This window comes from Gorilla gorilla, chromosome 2 (assembly GCF_029281585.2).
Source record: "Gorilla gorilla gorilla isolate KB3781 chromosome 2, NHGRI_mGorGor1-v2.1_pri, whole genome shotgun sequence".
In the NCBI taxonomy this organism is placed as follows: domain Eukaryota; kingdom Metazoa; phylum Chordata; class Mammalia; order Primates; family Hominidae; genus Gorilla; species Gorilla gorilla.
Window position 1 is genome coordinate 61175177 of NC_086017.1, and position 20896 is coordinate 61196072.

General features: G+C 44.3%; 1 protein-coding gene across 6 annotated transcripts in view; it reads left to right on the plus strand.

Annotated features, from left to right (window-relative positions):
• DOCK3 (dedicator of cytokinesis 3) overlaps window positions 1-20896 on the plus strand; it is a 699272-nt gene that overhangs the window by 638309 nt on the left and 40067 nt on the right. For 5 of the 6 annotated variants that reach the window (XM_031009748.3, XM_031009752.3, XM_031009749.3 and 2 more), the window contains exons 33-38: window positions 7581-7666; window positions 10449-10475; window positions 10606-10701; window positions 15837-15897; window positions 16413-16506; window positions 18707-18855. In XM_031009748.3, the coding sequence (XP_030865608.3) occupies window positions 7581-7666; window positions 10449-10475; window positions 10606-10701; window positions 15837-15897; window positions 16413-16506; window positions 18707-18855 (513 nt within the window). The remainder of the gene's footprint in view (window positions 1-7580; window positions 7667-10448; window positions 10476-10605; window positions 10702-15836; window positions 15898-16412; window positions 16507-18706; window positions 18856-20896) is intronic. The other variant, XM_031009750.3, reaches the window with a different exon arrangement.

Here is a 20896-nt window from a genome sequence, read left to right on the forward strand (position 1 = left end):
AGCGAAGGAGAAATAAAATCCTTTACAGACAAGCACATGTGGAGAGATTTTGTCACCACCAGGTCTGCCTTACAAGAGTTCCTGAAGGAAGCACTAAATATGGAAAGGAGTAACCGGTACCAGCCACTGCAAAAACATACCAAATTGTAAAGACCATCAACACTATAAAGAAACTACATCAACTAACAGGCAAAATAACTAGCTAGCATCATAATGGCAGGATCAAATTCACACATAACAATATTAACCTTAAATGTAAATGGGCTAAATGCCCGATTTAAAAGACACAGACTGGCAAATTGGATAAAGACTCAAGACCCATCAGTGTGCTGTATTCAAGAGACCCATCTCACATGCAAAGACACACATAGGCTCAAAATAGAGGCATGGAGGAATATTTACCAAGCAAATGGAAAGCAAAAAAAAAAAAAAAAAAAAAAAGCAGGGGTTGCAATCCTAGTATCTGATAAAACAGACTTTAAACCAACAAAGACCAAAAGAGACAAAGAACTGCATTACATAATGGTAAAGAGATCAATGCAACAAGAAGCACTAAGAGACAAATAACTGCATTACATAATGGTAAGGAGATCAATGCAACAGGAAGCACTAACTATCCTAAATATATATGCACCCAATACAGGAGCACCCAGAATCATAAAGCAAATTCTTAGAGAACTACAAAGATCCTTAGACTCCCACACAATAATAGTGGGAGTCTTTAACACCCCACTGTCTATATTAGACAGATTAACGAGACAGAAAATTAACAAGGATATCCAGGACTTGAACTCAGCTCGGAACCAAGTGGACCTAGTAGACATCTACAGAACTCTCCACCCCAAATCAACAGAATATACATTCTTCTCAGCACCACATTGCACATATTCTAAAATTGACCACATAATTGGAAGTAAAACACTCCTTGGCAAATGCAAGAGAATGGAAATCATAACAAACAGTCTCTCAGACCACAGATTAAGAAACTCACTCAAAACCGCACGACTACATGGAAACTGAACAACCTGCTCCTGAATGACTACTGGGTTAATAACTAAATGAAGGCAGAAATAAAGATGTGCTTTGAAACCAATGAGAACAAAGACACAACGTACCAGAATCTCTGGGACACATTTAAAGCAGTGTGTAGAGGGAAATTTATAGCACTAAATGCCCACAAGATAAAGCAGGAAAGATCTACAATTGACACTCTAACATCACAATTAAAAAAACTAGAGAAGCAAGAGCAAACAAATTCAAAAGCTAGCAGAAGACAAGAAATAACTAAGATCAGAGCAGAACTGAAGGAGATGGAGACACACAAAAACCCTTCAAGAAATCAGTGAATCCAGGAGCTGGTTTTTTGAAAAGATCAACAAAATAGAATAATAAGAGCTATTTATGACAAACCCACAGCCAGTATCATAACTGAATGGCCAAAAACTGGAAGCATTCCCTTTGAAAACTGGCATAAGACATAGATGCCCTCTGTCACCACTCCTATTCAACGTAGTATTGGAAGTTCTGGCCAGGGCAATCAGGCAAGATAAAGAAATAAAGGGTATTCAAATAGGAAGAGAGGAAGTCAAATTGTCTCTGTTTGCAGATGACATGATTGTGTATTTAGAAAACCCCATTGTCTCAGCCCAAAATCTCCTTAAGCTGATAAGCAACTTCAGCAAAGTCTCAAGATACAAAATCAATGTGCAAAAATCACAAGCATTCCTATACACCAATAACAGACAAACAGCCAAATTATGAGTGAACTCCCATTCACAATTGCTACAAAGAGAATAAAATACCTAGGAATACAAATTATAAGGGATGTGAAGGACCCCGTCAAGGAGAACTACAAACCACTGCTCAAGGAAATAAGAGAGATTACAAATAAATGGAAAAACATTCCATGCTCATGGATAAGAAGAATCAATATCATGAAATGGCCATACTGCCCAAACTAATTTGTAGATTCTATGCTATCTCCATCAAGCTACCGTTGACTTTCTTCACAGAATTAGAAAAAAACTACTTTAAATTTCATATGGAACCAAAAAAGAGCCTGCATAGCCAAGATAATCTTAGGCAAAAAGAACAAAGCTGGAGGCATCATGCTACCTGACTTCAAACTATACTACAAGGCTACGGTAACCAAAACAGCATGGTACTGGTACCAAAACAGATATATAGACCAATGGAACCAAACAGAGGCCTCAGAAATAACAACATGCATCTACAACCATCTGATCTTTGACAAACCTGACAAAAACAAGCAATGGGGAAAGGATTCCCTATTTAATAAATGGTGTTGGGAAAACTAGCTAGCCATATGCGGAAAGCTGAAACTGGACCCCTTCCTTACACCTTATACAGATATTAACTCAACGTGGATTAAAGACTTTAAATGTAAGACATAAAACCTTAAAAACCCTAGAAGAAAATCTAGGCAATACCATTCAGGACATAGGCATGGGCAAAGACTTCATGACTAAAACACCAAAAGCAATAGCAACAAAAGCCAGAATTGACAAATGGGATCTAATTAAACTAAAGAGCTTCTGCACAGCAAAAGAAACTATCATCAGAGTGAACAGACAACCTACAGAATAGGAGAAAATGTTTGCAATCTATCCATCTGACAAAGGGCTAACATCCAAAATCTACAAAGAACTTAAACAAATTTACAAGAAAAAAAAACCCTATCAAAAAGTGAGCAAAGAAGATGAACAGACACTTCTCAAAATAAGACATTTATGTGGCCAACAAACATATGTAAAAAAAGCTCATCATCACTGGTCATTAGAGAAATGCAAATCAAAACCGCAATGAGATACCATCTCACACCAGTTAGAATGACAGTCATTAAAAAATCAGGAAACAACAGATGCTGGAGAGGATGTGGAGAAATAGGAACATTTTTACACTGTTCGTGGGAGTGTAAATTACTTCAACCATTGTGGAAGACAGTGTGGCAATTCCTCAAGGATCTAGAACCAGAAATACCATTTGATCCAGCAATCACATTACTGGCTATATACCCAAAGGATTATAAATCACTCTACTATAAAGACACATGCACATGTATGTTTACTGCAACACTATTCACAATAGCAAAGACTTGGAACCAACCCAAATGCCCATCAATGATAGGCTGGATAAAGAAAATGTGGCACATATACACCATGGAATACTATGCAGCCATAAAAAAAGATGAGTTCATGTCCTTTGCAGGGACATGTATGAAGCTGGAAACCATCATTCTCAGCAAACTAATAAAAGAACAGAAAACCAAACACCACATGTTCTCACTCGTAAGTGGGAGCTGAACAATGAGAACACATGGACACAGGGAGGGGAACATCACACACCAGGGCCTGTCAGGGGATGGGGGGCTAGGGGAGGGATAGCATTAGAAGAAATACCTAATGTAGAAGACAGGTTGATGGGTGCAGCAAACCACCATGGCACAGGTATACCTATGTAACAAAACTGCCCGTTCTGCACATGTACCCCAGAACCTAAAGTATTTAAAAAAAAAAAAGGCCAAAAAAATGAAATTGTTGTGTATATTGGTTTGTAATATCCCTTTTTTGGTAGCAACTTGTCATGACTACCTCTTCATGTGAATTAATGCTCTCCTATACTACCCTGTCAGTTTAGAGGCTATATGGTATTCCATTGTATGGCTGGACTGTAATGTATTTTGTTAAGCTCCTAATTTTATTTTTTTTAATTTTTTTTTTTTTTGAGACGGACTCTCGCTCTGTCACCCAGGCTGGAGTGCAGCAGCACGATCTCGGCTCACTGCAACCTCTGCCTCCCGGGTTCAAGTGATTCTCCTGCCTCAGCCTCCTGAGTAGCTGGGATTATAGGTGCATGCCACCACACCCAGCTCATTTTTGTAGTTTTAGTAGAAACTGGGTTTCTACTAAAACTACAAAACTACCAGCCTGTTGGTCAGGCTGGTCTCAAGCTCCTGACCTCATGATCTGCCCACCTGGGCCTCCCAAAATGCTGGGATTACAGGCGTGAGCCCCCACGCCTGGCATGTTTTGTTGTTTTTTTTTTTTTTTTTTGAGACGGAGTTTCCCTCTTGTTGCCCAGGCTGGAGTGCAATGGCATGATCTTGGCTCACTGCAACCTCCTCCTCCCAGGTTCAAGCAATTCTCCTGCCTCAGCCTCCCAAGTAGCTGGGATTACAGGCGTGCACCACCATGCCCAGCTAATTTTTTTGGTATTTTTAGTAGAGATGGGGTTTCACCATGTTGGTCAGGCTGGTCTCAAACTCCTGACCTCATGTGATCCACCTGCCTCCATCTCCCAAAGTGCTGGGGTTACAGGCATGACCCACCTCTCCCAGCCCCTAATTTTAGCAACTCAGGTTCATTCCAAATTTTTGTTGTTAATATTGCAAAAAACATTTATTCTCATTTTCTTAGGTAAATTTCTCAACCTGTAATCACTAGATCAAAGAATCAGAAACCTTTCTTAAGTTTTTACAGCACGATTTTTTGAAATCCAGACTACCTTTTCTGTGTATGTTCCATCTAAGCAATCACCGTGCTGAGCCGTGTCAGCTGTCATACCTGCCTCCTCTGCCAGATGATGGGCTCTTAGGGACCAGGATTATTTCTTGTGCATTTTTATATCTCAGAACCCACCATGGTGCCTGGGACATGGTAGGCTCATAGAGATGAAAATCAAAACTAGCATTTATTGAGTGCTTCCCAAGATCCAGGGCACAGTGACACCAAAGAGGAATGTTACCACCATTCCTATTTCACAAATGTAGAAACTTGGGCTTAGAGAGGTAAATATCAGAACTATGCAGCTCATTATATCACAGGACAAATATTTGTTGAATGAAGATGTCACTTCAGGAGTATTGTTTCTATGGAATAAAAGTAACTGCAAACTTGATGGTCAGTGTCACTAATTATGACATAATATGTTTGAAGAACTTATTATTTTGTTTGACTTACAGATGTTGATTTTGCATGCATTGATATTCAGTGTCCCATGTTTCAGATTTCTAGATTTCTCCTAATAACTTATCCTTTATGAGCTCTGTAGCGGTGATTAAGTAATGTCCCCCATATCCTTCCATCACCAGCTTTTTTTTTTTTTTTTTTTTTGAGATGGAGTCTCACTCTGTTGCCCAGGCTGGAATGCAGTGGCACAATCTCGGCTCACTGCAACCTCCACCTCCTGGGTTCAAGTGATTCTCCTGCCTCAGCCTCCCAAGTAGCTGGGACTATAGGCAGGTGCTACCACGCCTGGCTAATTTTTTTGTATTTTTAGTAGAGATGGAGTTTCACCATGTTGGTCAGGCTGGTCTCAAACTCCTGACCTCAGGTGATCTGCCCGCCTCAACCTTCCAAAGTGCTGGGATTACAGGCATGAGCCACCACACCCAGCCCCATCACCAGCTTCTTTGCCTAATACAAAGTTCAAAACACTTGAATAGGTATCAGAAGCACGTGGAAGATTCATTAAAGCACAACTTGTGTGCTCCCACCCTGAGTTTCTGATCCAACAAACTAGAGGAGGCCTGAGAATTTTAATTTCTAACAAGATCTCTGGTAAAACTGCTGCTGCTGGCCCAGAGACCCACTTTGAGAAATATTTAGGCGCCAGTGGACTGTTGTACCCTGTTTACACTGTTGTACTCTCTGCTGCTTCAGGTCCCCTCCCCACATTTTTGCTCTGTTCTGAAGGCACAATCTACCTATACCACCATGTGTGAAGAGAGATCCCTTGTTATAATCAGGCCCGTCTCTTGGGGGCCTTTTAGCCAGCAGGTTGACCCAATGAGGCAAGAAAAGCTCTGAAGTGAGACTAATCCACCTTGGCTTCTAGATGCAGCTCTACCTGACTTGACATAACCCCAGGCAAGTCCCTGCTTATGCCTCTTCTCTACACAAAGAGAGTGAGACGGCTTCAATCCCTAAGGACCCCAGGTCTCAGACTTTCTGTTTCTTCTCAAATGTATATTCAAGCAACTCACTCATCCCTGCCCTGGCCATGTAGCAGACCACTATTAAAAAAAAAAAAAAAAAAAAAGAGGCTATATTTATTGCTCTGTCCTCATTTTCTGGTCATCAGACTTCAGAGGCCCTAATTGCCTTCATTGAATTTACTAATTCAGTTATTCTTTTATTATTTCTTAGCCTTAGGATTCTTTGCTCTCTGTAGAGTGAGAAAGGCTTCTGTTTATAGTACATTATTTCATGCAGCCATACCGTGGCTTTTTTGTTTATATGAAATAATAAATAATATCACAGTACCACAGTTTAAAGGTTAACAAAGGGGTCCAGCGCGGTGGCTCACGCCTGTAATCCCAGCACTTTGGGAGGCTGAGGCAGGTGGATCATCTGAGGTCAGGAATTCAATACCAGCCTGGGCAACATGGTGAAACCCCATCTCTACTAAAAATACAAAAATTAGCTGGGCGTGGTGGTGCGTGCTTATAATCCCAGCTACTCAGGAGGCTGAGGCAGGAGAATCGCTTGAACCTGGAAGGTGGAGGTTGCAGTGAGCTGAGATCACGCCTGTGCACTCCAGCCTGACATAGTGAGACTCCATCTCAAAATAAATAAATAAAGGTTAATAAAAGGTTAAAACAATTTTATATCATATCACTTACAACCAGTTTCTCACCTCAGAGTGAATCCAGTGAGACCTATTAGAAAAGTGGCTGAGATCAGGATAAATAGCCAATGCATCTGAGGCCTAATACCTAGGTGATGGGTTGATAGGTGCAGCAGACCACCATGGCACATGCTTACCCACGTAACAAACCTGGCATAGGTACCAATCAATCAACAATCAACAATCAAACAAACAATCAAGCGCAGGTATCCCCTGAACTTAAAATTAAATTAAATTAAAAAAAAAAGTGACTGAGTACTGCTGAATGTCCTTGCAAATCCATGGGGTAGGAACAAATATAGTCTTGCTCCTTATGATTTAGGTATCCAATAACAAATGCAGGGGCCCGGTGATGGCCCAGTGATAGAACAGCAGCCTCAAGGGCTCTAGGTTCTGTGAGTACAAACAGTAGAGCCTGTTATCCTGAAGGAAATTCGCTGGAGGAAACACTCAAATCTCATTTAGCTCCATTTAATGCCAGTCATTAGAGAGAGGACAAGCTCCCCAGAAAGCATCCTTTTTGACTGGCTGACTACAGGGTAAAGTTCTAACCAAATGTATTTTACGCATACAAATTCATTTGAATTGATGTTTTTAAAGGGGGAAAAAAACATCTGAAAAAGGGCTCTTTTGAATCCAAAGTACTTTTCTCTGTAGGGAATCCTTGCCTTTTGCCCTTAGATTGGAAAGAGTACCTGAGACTTTTAAGTCCTATCTCTTTTTCAAACCATTAGGGTGGGAGGCCTTCTTGATTTGGGGAGCAGAGTGGTTTCTTGGTGCTATAGGTAAAATACTACCTTCCCTGGGATTTCTTTGGAGCAAGGACAGGATCAGGAAGTAGTTTCCCACCATCCTCACCCGCCACAGGAACTGGATTTCCCATTCTTTTTCTGAGGTCATCTCAGGTTTATGAAGTCTCTGCTTCCTTCTAGGTGGAGGCCGAGTTGATTGACAAGCTGGACAGCATGGTGTCAGAAGGGAAAGGTGACGAGAGCTACAGGGAGCTCTTCAGCCTACTGTAAGCTGCTCCAGCCCCAGGCACACCACACTGGGGGATGGGATGAAGTGGGCCAATGAAAAGTAGAGGTTGCAACTGCACTGGCAGGCTTTAGAGGTTGGTCATCAAGAGGGACCTGGGTTGTTCCTGATGGTAGCAATGCTCAACTTCTGTCAACAAGAAACCAAGCTCTTTCAGGGATTCCCATAGTTGACTGAAAAGATAGAAAACAGGTAATCTCTGAGCTCCTGGATTTGCTGACAGGAAAAGGATCATTGTATGTCTTCATAACATGCACTGCATCTGGATGGGGGGCAGATGGTTCATGGAGACTCAGTTCTGGGCTCAATGATTGCATTTCAAGGTGGGGGATAAATCCTCCTTTGAGAGACAGGTTCCTGTTTGCCCTGCTTTGTAAGGTAGTACAATCAGCTTGAAAAACATTGCAGTGAGCTCTTGAACAAGCTGCAACACTCTTTCCAGGCCAGTTTTCATGTTTGTGGAATGAGATGGTTGTACTGAATGATGTCAGGGTTCTTCTGGATCCTCCATTCCATGGTTTCTGGCTTGAGTTGATGGAGGCCAAGAGACCTGAAGAGAGACCCAGGGGAACTATGGCCCTCCCAAGTAGATAGTGATGTTGCTATTTTATCTTCCTAAAAAATGAAATCTTAAGATATTTACAGCTCTAGAATACCCTCCCCATCTTACTTATTTCCAACTTTGAGATGTTCTTTGTTTTAGTACCGTTTTGAAGACAAACCTCTAGCATATTTTTTCAGGAATAATACTATCCATTTGCTTAGAACTTTCCAGTGTGCAAAATGTATTGGCATTTCTTACCTTATTTGATCCTCACAACATACCTGCAAGGTGTGCAGAGTAGAAATTATCTTCCCTCCCACTTGAGAGATAAAGAACTGGGCTCAGGGAAGTGCCAGCATGCACTCAGTTGCATGATCAGTAAGAGGCAGCTCTGGAAGGAGGGCCCAGATCTTCTAATTTCAAAATGGGGGAGTCTCCCCTATACTATGCCCATTTTGTTTCTTGAGGAGTCATGAGGTAAAATGTAAATTTATTTTTAATTTAAATAATTACAATTTGTGAAAATGAATCCATACTTTAGTATTTCTTTTTTAGCCGAAGATTTGTCTAATTGTGGAAACAAGGCAGTGTTCCTTGGCCACTAACAAATGACTACTACAAAGGAAAAAGTACAAAAATAATCTGTAATTACTAATTACCTGACCAAATCATGTTTATAAGCTCTTTTAAAATCAGTCTAAGAACTGAGAACCACTGATAACATGGAGCAGCATTTTCCAATTTGTGTTTTTGGAAGATGTTTGTAGGTATGCTAAAAAAAAAAAAAAAAGTAAATCATGGGTGAATTAGTTTAGAAAAGATTCAGCTAAGCAAAATTGAACAAGCCTCTTTATTGTAGGACTTCTCAAAGCCTTTGTTGTGCAAAAGGATATGAGCTGGGTGCAGTGGTATGCACCTGTAATCCCAGCTACTTGGGAGGCTAAGGTGGGAGGATTGCTTGAACCCAGGAGTTCGAGACTATCCTGAGCAACATAGCAGGACCCCATCTCAAAAAAGAAAAAAAAAGGATATGAAAAATCTCCAAAAGGAGGGTATAGTGATCAGCATTTCCCAATTTTCCATGCTTGTGTGCTCACAGAACATTTCCACCTGTCCTCTAGGACAGAGACCTCTGTAGAACACAATTGAAAAATGCTGGTACGTTTCTCAACGGATAAAGCCACAGAAGTCAGATTCAGTGTTCTTACCTTCTCTAACAACAGGAGTCACCTGGAAAACCCTCACTTTCTCAGAAGCCTGGCCTAGGCAGTATGCTCTGTGCAAGGAGACAGTCATCATTGTAGCAGCAGCATTAACAGCAGTCAGGCTGTGGGTTTGAGTCCCCAGTGCTAGACCCCTAGCTGGGTCTGCCACCCCAGGTGACTCTCATGACCTTAGAGAGCAAGGAATAGTGTGGAAAGGAATCAGGAATAGGGTTGTATGGAGTGAAGGATGGACCTGGGCTCATCACTGGAACAAGCAGAAAGAGTTCAAGTCATTGTCCATTAGGAAAGACCTGTGGGATGGCAGAGGATCTCAGAAGCCAGGCTTTTGGAGAAGCCAGGAGCTGCCCTGAGGTACCAGGAGCATGGGGTTGTCAAGTAAGAAAAGAACCTGGACATTTAGCTCCTGGCTCTGGCACATTTTGCTTGGGAGCATTCCCTGTGACAGTAGGATGGCCAAGTATAGCTCCTGGACTTGCTCACTTTCCCTCATGTTGGGGCCCCAAGACTAGTGGAATCTTTCCCTTAGTTTCCATGAAGATGATGGGTTTAGGCTGGGTATGGTGGCTCATGCCCATAATCCAAGCACTTTGGGAGGCCGAGGCAGGAGAATCGCTTGAGGCTAGGAGTTCAAGGCCAGACTGGGCAACATAGCAAGACCCCATCTTAAAAAAGAAAGATTAAAATTTTGAAAAACAGAGCTTGGTGAGGATGGCTCTGGGCAGTGATAAAGACAGTCAGCCATTGGCAAAGTCAGGCTTATCCCTCAGTGGGCTCTTGTTCAACTACTCCTTCAGAACAGACCTCAACTACTCCTTTAGAACAGAAGAGAAGTGAGTTACAGTGTATGCCTAAGGTGGCTGGAGCCGAGCCCCTCCCTCCCCCCACCTCAGTGGCATCCTTAGGAACTTGTACATGGAAATAGAAGATGTGTTTTCATTTGTTGCTGCCAGTTCAGTAACCTCCTTATCTTTGCTTTCTGCTGCATGGAGTAGAACCCAGCTGTTTGGGCCCTACCCCAGGTAAGACTGCAGTGTGGTAAGTCTGCTGTCTCCAGATCCATCACAGCCTCCATGGGCTCTTGGACTTCACTCTTGTGCCCAGGAGAAGGCTCATGAATTGTGTTTGCTTTCTCCACCCCTCCACCAATAGCCTGCTGGAGAAGGTTGAACAAGAAACATGGCGCGAGACCGGCATTTCCTTTGTGACCTCAGTCACCCGCCTCATGGAACGTCTTCTTGACTACAGGTATCTTCTCAGCCACCAGCTCCCCTCTTCCCTTGTCAGGATACTCTCTCTAGCAAGGGAATCCCCCTGACCTGAAAACTGAGACCATGTGCCCTTCATGGGGAGGACTGTTGTGATATTGGGTGCCATCACCAGTCAATAGGAATCTGCTGATGACCAAGGAGAGACAGAGACAGAGACTTTTCCCAGGGGTAGGCTAGGGCCTCCTGGGATTCCCCACTAAAATGTGGGCACATGTACCCCGGAGGGATCTCGGGGACATGTAGTCATCTGGCCTTCCATCCAGAAGGGTCAAGGCTCAGAGGAATGGGCACAGCAAGAGGGAAGAGTAAAGCTGTCTCCAGAGCAGGGCAGGGAACAGCTGTAGGTCCTTAGTGCAGACCCTCCTCAGAACCATATGGCAGATGAGCAGAGAAGTATCACCTGGAGGACTTGAAGCTGGCTTTTCCAGGGACTAGGGACCCCACTTTTCAATACCTGTATTCTTTATCTAAAATCTATGTATTTCTGTCCCCTGGTCATGGCCAGAATAGATTAGAGGAAACAGCCTGTGAGCTCAGAGATCTTCATATTATGTCCAGTCTGGGAGTTCATGTGGAATAAGAATTTTTTTTTTTTTTTTTTTTTTTTTGGAGATAGTCTTGCTTTGTCACCCAGACTGGAGGGCAATCATGGCTCACTGCAGCCTCGAAGTCCTAGGCTCAAGCGATCCTCCCACCTCAGCCTCCTGAGTAGCTGGGGCTACAAGCTCATGCCACCATGCCCGGCTAATTTTTTGTTTTTTGTTTTTGTAGAGACAAGTTCCCACTGTGTTGCCCAGGCTGGTCTCAAATTCCTGGGCTCAAGTGATCCTCCCACCTCGACCTCCCAAAGTGCTGAGATTACAGGCCTGAGCTGCTGCACCCAGCCAGAATTAGAATTTCTTAATGAAAGTCTGCCTTCTCAGTTGTATCATGGCTTTTGAATTAGTCCAAACATGACAATGAAGCCACAACTGCAGCCTTAATCATTCTCTCAGCAGGGTTCAGGTGATGGCTAAAGGTGCCTTTTGGGAGCCTGGAGGAAGGTGAGGAGAAATGATAAATGAAACTCAGCTCCAAGCAATAGTTGCCTTCTCTGTGCTATAAGCTGTGCAAATGCCAAATGAGGGGAGCATTTTCAGCTCATGGATCAGGAAATGGGAGAGTTAAGCCTGGATCCAGTTGCTGCTGAAGTAGAAGATGCTGCTATGCAAAAGATTCAGGTGTCCAATGCACTGGCCTGGATATGGAAATGGAATTCCTGAGAAATGTGCTCATGTCTTAAGCATCCCCCCATTCTGTAGCACAGCTATGCTTGTGTGAACTTTAGCCCATTTTTCCTGGGCCTTTCGAGTTCAAAGCTGGCCTTGGGGCCCCTTTTACAGCAGGAGACTTCTTTGTTCACACCAGGTCCGTAGCTTCTCCTGCAGCTGCAATTAGACAGGGAAGAGAGGCAGGCAAAGCGCTGCACCTCCCCCTTTCCAAAACATTTTCTAAAGTTTGGCTTTATTCACCGTGGCCTAACGAAGGAGCAGAAAATAATTTCTTAGGCTCCAGGGCCTTATTCTAGCCGCCTGTTTGATTTCTTTAGCTGCCTTTTACAAGCAGCTCAAACTCATGCCCAAAAGCAACTTCATTCTCTATTTCTTGTCTCGGTGGTGGTATCTACAAAAAGGCCAAAGTCTTTAATATGGCATCACTGGCCTTTGCTCACTTCTCCAGACCAATCTTCTGCTAGTCCCCAGTACTCATGCCCTACACCCCAGCCTCCCAGTGTTGCTTCTTGCTAACATGAAAGGAAACAGCATAATGTTGATGATGGCCCCTGTCTATTGAAAATCTACCACATGAGTGCTCTACATACATTTTCTCTAATCCCATAAGCATCCTCATTCTTTTTATCCATGAGGAGACAACTAAAGTATACATATGTAACAAACCTGCAGGTTGTGCACATGTACCCTAGAACTTAAAATATAATTAAAAAAAAAAAAAAGAAAAAGCAAAAAAAAAAAAAAAAAAGAAGAAGAAGAAGTACCACTGCTAGGATTTGAACCCAGATCTAGCTGACTCAAGAACCATGCCCTATCTCTGTGTCCATGTTGTCACCACTTAATCACTTGTATTTTCCCTTCAGGTTTCTCTGTATGTTGTGTTCTCTCCCAAGAGTGGTCTTCCAACTCACCCCTATTAAGGAAGCTTTCCCAAGCCAGGAGCTTACCTTTCCGTGCACACATTGAGTGATGATCATTTGTCATCTTTCTGTCTTACCTCACAAAAGAGGACCAGCTCCTTGAGGATAGGAACCTTGTCCTTATCTCCCTGTTCCCCTGTATGGGGGCCAGCTCCTGGCAGGTGCATAGTAAATAATGAGTGATAAACTTGTTGGAAAGACCATGCAGGAACCAAGCAACTCTTTTCCTCTGCCTCAATGCAGTTAGTTCAAGAACTTACTAAGAAAAGAGTTGTTGGCCAGGCACAGTGGCACATGCCTGTAATCCCAGCACTGTGGGAGACCAAGGCAGGCAAATTGCTTAAGCTCAGGAGTTTGAGACCAGCCTGGACAATATGGCGAAACCCCATCTCTATGAAAAATTGGAAGAGTAGCCAGGCATGGTGACATGCACCTGTGGTCCCAGCTACTTTGGAGGCTGAGGTGGGGGAATCACTTTAGCCGGGGAGGTTGAGGATGCAGTGAGCTGAGATTGCGCCACTGAACTCCAGCTTGGGCAACAAAATGAGACCCTGTCTCAAAAAAAAAAAGAAAAGAAAAGAAAAGAAAAAGAAAATAGTTGTTGATATGACTCAAGGGAAGGACATCAAGCAAAAAGGAAAAAATAATTGTTCAAAGTTTTAAAATACATACATTGATTAAACAAATAATCAATAGATTGTACTCTAGAATTACCTGAACCTGTTATGTAAGACTCAATTTTAGACTGGCAAAACTTTAGATACTCAGAGGAATACCTCTTCTACTTTTATATCAATGTCTTTAACTTTTGTGTGAATCTCAGACACTCTGTGTCAGACATGAAGATTCTCACTGGTAGTAACTATATTTCCCAGGTTAGGAAGCAGAGCCCTAGAAGGGTTTTTTTTTTTTTTGTGCCTGGAACATACAGGGACAGAGCTAGAGTTGCCAAGCCCTTGTGGCTCAAAGTGGAACCTCTACCTGGAATGGGCAACTGAGGGTTATGAAGCCTTCCTTTCCCAGGCCTCTCAGGTTGCAATGAGGGCTTCCTGGTCGTTGATGTAGTCCCCAGCCAGCCCACTACTCAGGTGAGCCGGATGCTTCAGAAGCCTCTTTCTGGAGTCTTCCCTGCTCACCCTTCAGAGAAAGAGCAAGAGGAAAGCAACAGCTGCACCTAAGTCAGACTTTAAAAGGCATCCACCATGAAGTAGCCACACAGAAGTGATGCAGAGCTACACAAAAAAAGAGTCTGCTGTCAGCAGTGCAGAGGAGAAGCAATCATAGAGCACAGAAGTGTATAGGATGCCCCTGGTATCACAGTGTTGAGGCCAGTTCCTTTCTGTTTAAGGGACTTAGCTATGAAGTTCTGGTTATGGCCAAATAAAAGTTAATCCGTGGTAAATGTTTCAGATGCTTTATAGAAAATACAAATCACTAAATGCCAAAGTGGCTAGGTAAGATCTCACTGCCCTTCATGGGGCCAACTTACTGGGGAGACAGATGCCTTCTACCACTGTGTGGGTTGCTTGGAACAACTTGGCCATCTGACCTCAGGCTCACTCCTCGAAAAGTCAAGCAGTTTCCTGGCCCTGCTAGCGCTAAAGGGACAGGTTCTGCAGAGGGATGTTCAGGACCCTCATGTCTGGCTACATAGGAACCAAATATCTTACGTGGTGAATGTGCTGATAGGTTAAACCTCCCTAGAAAGGAGGGCCTTGGTTCCAAACCTCACAAACCTGTCAACTCTGACAGGAGACTTCCACAGGAAGGACATTTGGCTTTGCAGAATATCATGAGAGGAGTATGGATTTTCAACATCCTTTTCTTTCAAAGAAGTCATCCCAAGGTTCTTCCTCTGCATGATGGGAAGGTGGGGAGAACTGAGTTTGTCAAATGACCATCCAGAGGCTCAGTGACTTGGACTAGGGACCCTGACTCCCAGCTGTACTGCTCTTCACTGGGCCCTGTGCCTGTCAGTGGAACAAAGCCAAAGACATTCTCCAACCTGACCCTAGAAATCTGTATAAACCCCTTTCTGCAGCTTTTCCCCAGAGCTGCTAATACACAGCTGCACAAGAAACTAGATCTTCTCCATAGCAGTGTGGGCTGCTATGGAAGGAGACACATCAGGCAGATGGCACTCTGGCTGGCATAGGAGATGTCTTGCTGGATTCACCAGTCTGGTTCTCATTCTCCTTCATCTCCTTGTGCCAGGCTTCTGCTCCTTTCCAGAGGAGCTTGGCTTTGACCAACCCTCTCCCTATCTTGGAAAAGATCCATTCTCAGTGTTCCTATTTTCCTGTCTCTCACAGGCCACTCCTGACCCCTCCTACACCCAGACCCTGCTAGGTATGAATGCAGCTCAGTCCTGGCTGATGCTTTAAGCACGAGACCTGCTGCTTCTGGTGATAGATGGCTCCAAACACTAGTACACAGGAAGGAAACCATAGGGAGAAATGTCAACTAGGTGGTGAATATGTACAGAGCCCTGAAGCTAGGGCCCTGAAGTGGAGGGTCTTGGCTTCTATTCAACAGTCCTACAAAATGAAACCTGCCCTTTAAGGAGAATTTTTTGCCTCCCTTTTTGGGAAGTTGAGGATTTGGCCTTCCACTTAATTCATATACCCTTTTGTGCCAAGGACATTGGTAGGTGCCACTTAATACCCTGATGTAGCTCTGGGCTCTCTCTGTGCTCTGCCACCAGAATAAGGGGCTCAGTTGAACAGAGATCTTTGAGCCCTGAGAGTGGTTCCAAAGCTAAAGGAGCTCACAGTAGAGTCCTTATCTATGGAAGCAGTTCCTGTTGGAGGCCATCTCAATCTGGGATTTGGTCATACTAATGCCCCAGTGATAGTACAGTTCTATGTGTTGTCTCAAGGCCCCACTTCATATCTGGTGCTCATCTGTGCTCTCTCTTCCAGGGACTGCATGAAAGGAGAGGAAACAGAGAATAAGAAGATAGGCTGCACTGTTAACCTAATGGTGAGAGGACATGGGCCCTGACTTCTCTCTGCCTACTGAAATGGTTTCTGTCCTGCACTGTGATTGGCTTGGCCCTTCTACAATACATGGCTGCAGGCCTAAGGGTTTGAATCAGGACATCAGCTCTGTTACTGGTATCTTAGAGGCCTGCACTTCCCCAGACACATTCCTACTTGGGGAAGGAATGAAACGAGCTTCTCTTTGGATAGAACTCTAGCCTGGCCTCTTGGCAAGGACCCACTAACCCTGACATACCCAATTCACAGTCAACCCTGACTCCTGATCTGCCCTGATGCTTTTCCTCTTAACACTACCCAGGGCTCCCATAGACCTGCCAGTGGTTCCACCCACAGCAGGTGTTCCTTCTGGCTGGTGCTTTCTCCTTCTGGTGCTGTCTGCCTCCAGGGCCTGCCCTCCCCCTCCTACCCAGCACACCCACAGCTATGGCCAGCTGCCCAGAGCTTGGCTATGGCTTCCACAGGTAGTTGACAGGTGTTTCCTTCTCTTTATTGTAGAATTTTTACAAATCTGAGATTAACAAGGAAGAAATGTATATCCGCTACATCCATAAGCTTTGTGACATGCACTTGCAGGCCGAAAACTACACAGGTAAGTGGGGAGAAGAGAGAGCCATGCCTGACCATGAGGACAAATTGAAGGGATTTGTACAATAGGCAGAGAAAGGCTTCAGGCTGGTGCCTGCCAGATCTCAGCAGAATGTTGGGGCTTATGCTATCCCCTCACCTCACTCATTTCCCTCAACTCCTTTGTGGCACATGGTAGAGAGAAAGCAGGCAGAACTTCCACTTGTGCCTTTGTGCCATGTCATCCACTACTTGAGTCTGTTTCACTGTTCTTCCCTCCTATCCACCCCTCTGAAGTCTCAAGGGTGGCCTCCAAATTCTGGTGCACCAGGTTCAGAGCATCCTGAGTTCACTGTCACTCCTTATGAACAGAGAGCCTTTTTTAGGACTTTCAAAGCTGGAGCTAAGGTTATAACAAAGGAATATCCCCCTAGCCCTGGAACTTCCAGAACTCACTAGCAGACCTTCCTTGCAGGCTAGGCTCTTCAGACCCTGCAACTGCATAGCAGCCTCACATTGTGCACTCAGTGTAGAGTATAAAGAATGTTCATCTGACTTCTTGACAGGCCAGATAGGGCTCCTTTCATTGTATCTACAATTTAATCCAATATCAAGGCCTTTTCTAACTAGAACAAATTTTAAAGCATTTCAAAGTGGCTGTCACATCTGTTTACTGAGAACCACGCTGAATCGGGGGTTACGTGCATGCATGTGTGTCCTATCTGATTGACTTATGCCATCATTCCCCCCAAAGAGCCATTTTCTCCACTGTGGTGACCAGCCATTATGTCTTAGCTCTTAGGCGATAGGACTTGAATTTGTGTGATAGATCAGGAAATCCTTGTCTGCAAATGCTATTGCAATTAGGTAGATTTGTAGAAACAGAGAATCCTCCTTCTTTATCTCTAGCCATTAAAGAGTGTTTGGCATAGATGGTATCTTATCTGATAGCATAGCTTGGCAAGAATTAAATCTAAAATGACTGGGCTTTGAATCTTAAATTCAGCTGACTAATAAAATAAAATGACTGGGCTGAGTCTACCATTCTCTGCATCCACTTGCACCCATGATCCCAGCAACCCTCTAAGAGGGCATTGAAGAGAAAGACTTTGATAAATGTTATGTATCAGTAGAAGCATTTGCTAAACTCCTAGGAAACGGGGCCATGACTGAGAGGCTGGGTCAGGGATTTTAACAGAGAAAGAGTGCTAAGCCTTGTCTCTGATGGCTCAGGGAGTGACATCTGAAAAGAATATAGGCAAGGAAGAAAAAGACGTTCCATGGTTTCCTAAGCTCCAGAGGGAGGCCCTGAGTTCCACAGGGCTTGTCCCTAGAGAGAAAAGGCTTCCTGATCCCATGAGGAGGCGTGTACATTCCTTGGCAGGAAGTTCCAGTGGCAAGGGCACAGGCAAAGAGGCAAGGATGAGGAGGAGCCTAAAGAGTGGACACAGGCAAGTGGGCCTAGCTAAAACTGGAAGTGGGTCAATAAATGGTTAGAAAGGAGATTCTTCATAGTCATGGGGAGTAGATTTGAGTAGGGCCTTGAAAGCCAGGGAGAAGCACAGAAGCTAGAACTAACTAACTTGCCAGTAGGAGATGCCCACTAAAAATGAACAAATAGAACAGAGAGAAAACTGTGTAATAAGGCCCCTGAGCCGTGGCTGTGATTCAGTATGACTCATCCCTTGGAATGTAGGGAGCCATGGTATTTCACTGCTGTTGTTTTACATAACCTTCTCTAATTGTTCCACACATAGAGTAAGATGTTGCCAGGCCTTCACTCTGGGTCTAGTATCAATTTAGGTTCCTTTGGTAATGGAGCCCTAAGAGCCAGTTCTGAGAAGGTTGGAAAGGAAGCTGTAGTCAGTTGAGCAAAAAGGAACCCAAGAGCTCTCTCTGATGTGTCAATGTCTCCGAAAGCAAGGCAGCCTGTGCACAGATTTTTGGGTAGCTGAACCATTCTTTATTAATCTGGAGGCTGGAACAGGTGACCAGGCCATGGAAGGAAGGTGTCTACCAGAATATTTGGCTCCTTCATGCTGTGGACAAGGGTTATTGGCTTGTTGAGCAGCTCTACTGTTTCATCTTTGGTATCCAGTGTCCCCGACCTGGGCTGCACATGACTTGCGCTGGCATTCTGCCCAGCATAGTCCTCTGACACCAGGCTGCTCCTGGGCCTCTGAGCAAGGGAAGCCCCTGGACCTCCATGCTGTCTGTCCCCACAGAGGCCGCATTTACCCTGCTCCTTTACTGTGAGCTGCTGCAGTGGGAGGACCGGCCACTACGGGAATTCCTCCACTACCCATCGCAGACAGAGTGGCAGCGGAAGGAGGGACTGTGCCGGAAGATTATTCACTACTTCAACAAAGGCAAGGTATGCATCATTAGGCAAGCCCTTTAGCCCTTCAGCTTCTGCTGTGATGCATGGCATCTTGACACCATAGGGTTAACAGCAGCTGCAGGGGGTAGTGTGTGGGGTGGTGAGTGGGTGGGTGCCTATCTATGTGCCTAAGATGTGGAGGCAGCATGATTTTCTCTGAGGGAGAAAAAGACAACAGCCTAATTCTGTGGCTTGAAAGCCATATCCAGATTGTAGGTGTTAGAGACTACCCCACATACCAGCTTTGCATATCTATAAATATGAATGCTTCTACAGCAGGGGCTTCTGGAACCCTGTTTGTTTTTATTGGATTTACTTAAAGAACTGATACGGCTTTCTAATCTGCTGCCATATAAAATATGAGTGGTAGAAATGAATGGATTTTAACCACAGCCAAAGGAGGCCTAAACTGCCTCTTACTGGTATGTGTTCTTTTCTTAGATTTCCCTTCCCTACAGCACAGCCTGGGCTCCTCTCATATTGGGGTTATTTTCCATCAAACTACTTTCTATGGGATTGGCAGCATTGTCAGCACTGGTTTAGGCTTCCTTGGGACTTCCCACCCATTCTCCTCCCATCTCTGGGAGAGCTCTATGTGGCGCCCTCTGACTACCTACTGTTAGATGTGGCCCTTGTGCTGGAAAAACTTGTTGAAGCCATTTTCTCATTACTAAGCTTTGAGCACATTTTAAAGCTGAAATAGGGTCATTCATGGAACTATAGTAGCTGAGCCCCCAACTCAAATGGAAATTGGTTTTTGAGATGAGTTTTTTCATCGAAAAGAAAGATTTAAACATTAATGGCTTTTGTCTATAAATCAGAAAACATTCTTCAGTTTTATATAACATGGGGGACTTCTGTGTTTGTCAAAAATATTCACTCAGAAAACATTTCCCCATACAGAGAATGCACTGGTAAGCAAGAACCTTTCCAAAAGCACAGAAACTCTTATGTAACCTAGCCCAGAAAGGATGCCCATGCTCAGCTCTCAGCCAGCCCATGCGACTGATCCACAATGCTGACCCAAAGCCTCTGGTCCTTGCTGATCCAGGGCCTGACACAGAGCCCCTCACGTGCAGTTTTAGGCCTATTTTCCTGGCACCTGGCTAACCTGGAGCTGCCCCTCACCCTCATGCCCAGCAAGCCCTCCTAGCTCACAGGGAATGACATAAGCATGGTGTGAGTACGCATGTGTGCTTCTAGTGCATTCATTCTCATTTCTTTCCATGGGCACAGAGTACAGAGTGGAGAGTTATCCTAATCTGACTGAGTCTACCCATGGGATGCATGAGCATTGATGGTCCCCTATTCATCCCACATTATAGTAAAGCATAGAAAAGCAGGATTAAACTTTAACATGGACTAGGGAGTAAAACACAAAGTGTGCCTGAGTACTGTAGATGGACAAGAAGGAGAGAAGGACTAGGAGGCTCCATAGGCCACCTTCTCAGGAATCTCCTCACTTCTGCAATCCTGCCTTTGCCCTGAATTTCTGGAGGAGCAGAGTCTATGCTGAGTAGAGACCACTCAGTGAGCCCCCTCATGAGCTCATCCTCAGAGGGGCAGTTATCAGACCCACTGTCTTAGGCTCACACAGAAGGCCTACCTTGTCTGTTCCTGTGCCTCAGCTCCTGATGAAACTATTAGGTGAGATTAACCAGTTCTTCTTGAAAATATTCCGGGTTTTCAAGAAGAAAACCATGGTTCTAGAAAAGCAAAACCCAGATGCTATGGGAAAAAAATGCTCCCGTGGGGCAGGGATGCTTGGCACCAAGAGAAAAGCCACCTTGGCAACAAGAGAAGGGCAAGGAAAGAAAGGAGGAGCAAGTAGTGAGTTTCTAGCTCTCAACACTGCCAGCACACCCTGCCTCACAAGGCAAGCCCCTCCTGGCTTTTCTTCCAGACACTACCCCCAAGAGCTGCCCCATAGGGACTGCTCGTTTAGGTGATGATGGCCCCATGTAGGGTTAAAGATGCCCTGCCTGCTGACAGTAGCTTCCAGTGAAACAAATGTCCTCCAGTGGGATCAAGGCTC